General features: G+C 31.2%; 1 protein-coding gene across 1 annotated transcript in view; it reads left to right on the forward strand.

Annotated features, from left to right (window-relative positions):
- The first annotated feature begins 1,245 nt into the window (after positions 1-1,245).
- The window catches only part of LOC106464821 (histone PARylation factor 1-like), an 8,270-nt gene continuing 4,203 nt past the window's right edge, over positions 1,246-5,312 (forward strand). The window contains exons 1-3 of the mRNA XM_013924977.2: positions 1,246-1,407; positions 3,423-3,477; positions 4,024-4,209. Of these exons, the coding sequence (XP_013780431.1) occupies positions 1,258-1,407; positions 3,423-3,477; positions 4,024-4,209 (391 nt within the window). The 5' untranslated portion in view covers positions 1,246-1,257. The remainder of the gene's footprint in view (positions 1,408-3,422; positions 3,478-4,023; positions 4,210-5,312) is intronic.

A 5,312-nucleotide genomic window follows, 5' to 3' on the forward strand; every position in this document is an offset into this window, starting at 1 on the left:
GTTAATGTTTCGTTGAAACGAAGTTACGGAAAATTAATTAACACACGGAGACGTAACAATACTTTAGTAGACATTTTATACAACATATTAAAATCTTATCAAAGTTTTAAAAAGGTCAAACGTTAGGTCGTAGAATAATATTAGAGGATTATTTATTGATAATATTAAGTGCAGTAAGGTTTAGCCCTAACTGAACTAAAGTTACAGTGTTAATTTATCTCTTTATCGAATATAGGCCGTTCTTAATAAAGTCTTAACTAATGTTAGGACTAAAACAAGTGCATTTATAGCTTTCAGTGTCTGCGATTAGAATTCTTTTGTATTACTTCAGAAATCCTGTATTCAAAGAAGTACTGTTGCAATAAAGATACTAATTTGGTCGCAAATGTTTTGCGGGTCCCTGCTAATTACAAAATAATTATAAACACGAGTGACTGTAGATGTGAAAAACAACTTAAATATATTTTCATTGCTACACTATTTCCTAATAATAATAAAATAGTTAGAGCAAATTTTAGCAAAATAGAGAGTGTTACTGCCACCGTGCCCAATTTTGAACTATTGACCAGAGGGAAGGCGACCAGTCAGCAGCACCCAAACACCCCCCATCCATGCTAAATGATTGACTGTCACCCCAATAACGCACCCACAGCTTAAAATGCGAGTAATATTTTGTGTTATTGCACATATTCGAATCAAGCTCGCCAGATCTGAAATACAGAGACTTACCGCAGAACCAATCAGTGCCCATGTTGCTTCAAATAGGTCTATTATGTTTTGGTGATTGTAAGTTATATTTGAACTCATAATACTTACATGTGAGGATTTATGGTACATATATTTGTACTAAACAGTCTTGACGAAAAGTTTAAGTGCCCATTAGCCTAAGTATGCGAATGTAATTTATTGTAAATTTTTTCTGTGTGTGATTGATTTTGCACCAATCGCATATTTCATTGTGATTACTTTCAATTATATTATTTTTCTCAATTTATAATAATAACTATTATTATTTATGATGTAAATATGTGTTCTTGTGAATTTTAACAGTTATGAGTCAATGTATAACAAAGGTTATATCTTTAATACATTAACTCTTCTACATTTGTGGAAAATACAATTGAGATTGGTACGATGTTTATTTATCATCTTTTAAAACATTAAACTGTAGTTAAAATACGTCGTTATCAAAGGGGAAAATAGCAATTTTTTTTCGTTTTTGTTTAAATCCACATCCAGTAGGTGTCTGTACGAAAAATGGCGGGGAACAAGCGTGGTCGAGGAAAGAAACACGAAGAAACAGGATCTGGGATACCTTGCAAGTACGGAAATTCTTGCTATCAGAAAAATCCAGAACATTTCAAGAAATTTTCTCATCCTAAACCAACCGACGAAACTATTCAACCAGTGAGTATTTTGATAAGTTAATGAAGTCATGAAAAAATAAGATGATCATTTGTAAATTATATAATGGCTCAAAAATTGAAACTGATCTGTTTTAACTATTGAAACTTTGGAAAAAAAAAGAGAGGGCCTTTACGGCTATCAGTTCAACCACATATGCGTATATGCATGCATGGTAATAGATGTAACGATGCTGTTTACTTAGTTACCGTGGGTGTTAGTTTGCTGTAGCCACAATGCAATAGTATTACTATTAGTAATATATGTTCCAGTTTAAATATATTTTGATTAATAAACATCTCAATGTGTATAAACTATGTACTCGTCATCAACTTAATTATCAAGACTAAGCTAACAAGAAAGATGGCATTCAGTTTAATTAGATCATCCTTTTGCCCACTGAACACCCTGACTCTCCTAAACCTTTTGGGGGACTATGCCTATGTAGTTTTACAACTAGTACTACTGGGGCTGTTAAGTATATCAGCCCTACTCATCGAGCTAATTAATACCTGTGTAAACCTAATATAACGTTCAGTATATTTAAGCAATACTATTACTAGGCAAGTATCTCTTAATACTAATAGTCCAGTGTCTCTCAAATTTTAGACTTGGTACTTTTTCAGGTATCACCAAATCTTTTTTTTCCACAGTACCACTGTTTCACACAAGAGATATATTCTTCCCTAATTTCCTTACCTCTAATGTATTAATTCACATTTCTGAATTTTGGAGCTCAGCTTTCTCATTTATACTTACTATTTAACACTGTTCAACTGTTTTCGAGTAAAGAAACATTTCTGAGAGAATCGCCCCTTTCTAACATTAGAATTATCAATGTTTATTGTAATTTTGCTGAAAATTAGCTGTTAATTGCTTCATTGTCACATGTGTAAGTACACGACTCTCCTATTACCAGGATTATTTTTAGATACACAATACAAAACGAGAAGACACATTTTTTGTTATTTCCTTACTCATCCGAGTGTTCAAACTTGTAAACTTTAGGTTGTTTGAAGGAAAATACCATTTCTTCATGGTGATACACAATTCAAAACTTGTCCCTTATATGATTTCATAGCAGCGCTGTAGAGGCACTAACATAACTATCGTGCAAGAGACCACAACAAGGAGGCACAATGAAAGCTAAAAACAGTATAGCAAATAATTTTTATATCTGGGTTATAAATATTTGCAGAGAGGCCCAAAAATGATAGTTATGCCACTGTTTGGGGGTGGGTGGGTATATTTACCGATAGCAGTGAGTTGGGGGGGGGTCTCAAAACAAATCCCACTAGTCACTTTATCCATTATTTATGTACCTTATAGATTTTTCAATAATACACTGAGAATGTACCTTGAAGTACCATATTAAAGAAACTTTTATAGTAGAAACCATCTTTTCAGATATCCTCTTAAAAAAAAAGAAAAAATAGAAATGAAAAATTAAGAAACAAAATTAAATTTTTAAGACAGACAAATAGTTTTTTTTTATGTCATGCATTTGATTCTAGTATTCAACTAAAACGTTTTGTATTTGACTTCACCAAAACCCTCGGTACTAATAGAAGTCAAAGTAATATGACTGTAATTTCCCGATTCTTCCCTGAACCTTTTTGTTTTTACAAAAAGTAATTGCATTATGAATCTTCAGAAATTTCTCCAATATTAATTAACTTTTTAATGATAATGATCAAAGCTTCTTTAAAAGTTTTAAGATGAATGTTTTTAGGGTCAGCAGATTTCTAAGTTTCTCCAAAACAACAAAATTATTGACAGGCCTTAAGATGAAAACTATTGTTATCAGCCATATAATTATTGAGTTTGTATTTCAATGTCAAACATAGAAGTAAACTATTGTCATTATATTCTTACTAAACACAAATGTGCAAGTCTTATTTTCTACACTAAATTTTAAAGTTTTTTTTACTTGCTTTGATTTTTTAAGTCTTACTGTGATTAGTAAACACAATATTTTCAGACAGCTTGAGTAATAATTAATTATCTGTACAATCCAGAAAGCTGATGTTGCAAAGAAACGTAAAACTGAACTGTCTGAAGATCCTGATTGTGGTGAGTTTAGTTGGTAGTAAAACATAAAATGATTTAAGTTCTAATATTTTCAGCACTTAAGCATCTGATTTAGGGTTAACTTTTGAACCTGTGATCTCATAATACTCAGTAAATATTACAATAAAGCCCAATCAGTTATAATGGAATAATAATAATTGAAATATTTGCAATTCTTATCTATGTGTAATCACATCTTACGCCCTCTATTGATGAATTTCGAGGACAGTCATTTTTGGCCAAATAGTACTCTACTTTGCATTTACATAATATAATTATATGGTCACATTTTGTATTGGCACTTTTTATAGTTCACAGATTATTTATGTGGTTATTCTGGTGCTGTGATGACTTTTGTTAGCTCTTCTCTAAACTCAAGAAGTAAGGAGAATAATAATAAAAAATGCCTAATTTTTGCATGAACGCTGGATGTAGCTCAAGATTATAGTAGATATAAGTATCATATTTCATTGCTGAAATGTTAACATTTATTAGAAAATATTATACTCTTACATATAATAGTAATTGTACTTTTTATTTATTTTTCAGAAAAGGCTTCTGCAGTAGATAGATTGGAGCAGAAAACTAAAAATAGTACCTCGAGTGAAGTAAAGCCTCCTCCTTCTCCAGATGATGTCCATGAAAATATTAAGGCAAAGTTTCTTGTCACCATGCCAGATGACTTCTTTCATTTTTGGGACTTTTGTAAATCGATGAATGCTGAAAAGCCAGAAGGTAGTTTTTAAAATTTAAAATGGTTTATTTTTTGTGAAATGGTTACTTACAAATTGCTTGCCAGCATTGCACATAAAGCTCCAGTGCTTAAACCATCTTGTTGCGAAGCCAGAATCTTTTTCAATTATACTTGTTTTCACAGAAGTATGTGACACGAAATTATTAAGATTTATTAGCCGGTACATTTAGTTTCTTAACAAATAAATAAAATATTATTATCATCTTCTATATTTGTGTGTGTACAGTATTATGAGCTTTGAATTAACATGTTTCTAAAATTGATAATCACTGTACGTGAATTTGTTAAACTATGAAATATTAAGACTATTTATCATATGTATAATGATTTTTTTTGTAATTCTTTCTCTTAACCGAATGTGCATAGGGTCGGTCCAGTAGACTGACTCCGTATTGGAAAAATAATAGACCTTAATTCCAAATTTACTATGTGTATCTACATGAAATATAACAATTCTTTAATAATATGTATGTGTCTGTTGTACACAAAAAAGTTTCAGTATGACTCAGACTCTGACAAGTGGTGGGTAAGGTAATGCTCATTTGAAGAATAAATATAATTGTGTCCATGAAGTTTACATATTGCATTTGCTTAAACCTGGTCTGGTTTCTCCAAGATACATATCTACAGCTTTTTTCAGTATTCCTGTATATTGTATTTACTTTCCTCTACTACAAATTGTTGCTAAATCCGCAACGTAGGGTAAAATAAATAGACAACTCTGACATTAAATAAAAAAAAACCATTCTGTAAAAGGGCATGAGAAGTGCTCATTGACACCCACCCATAAAAATAGGGTTAAGTAATTATTTCATTGCTAAATAATACCCACTAGAGGAACTCGCATAGTGAGTTTGAAAATTAAAGTAGCTTGGTTTAAAAAGTTTCTTACTAGCTGTAGTTAACTCTTAAGTAGTTTGGTTTAAAAAGTGTCTTACTAGCAGTAGTTAACTCTAAAGTAGTTTGGTTTAAAAAGTGTCTTACTAGCAGTAGTTTGGTTTAAAAAGTGTCTTACTAGCTGTAGTTAACTCTTAAGTAGTTTGGTTTAAAAAGTGTCTTACTAGTGGTAGTTAATACTAAAGTA

The sequence above is a fragment of the Limulus polyphemus genome, unplaced genomic scaffold (assembly GCF_000517525.1).
Source record: "Limulus polyphemus unplaced genomic scaffold, Limulus_polyphemus-2.1.2 Scaffold1750, whole genome shotgun sequence".
Taxonomy (NCBI): Eukaryota; Metazoa; Arthropoda; class Merostomata; order Xiphosura; family Limulidae; genus Limulus; species Limulus polyphemus.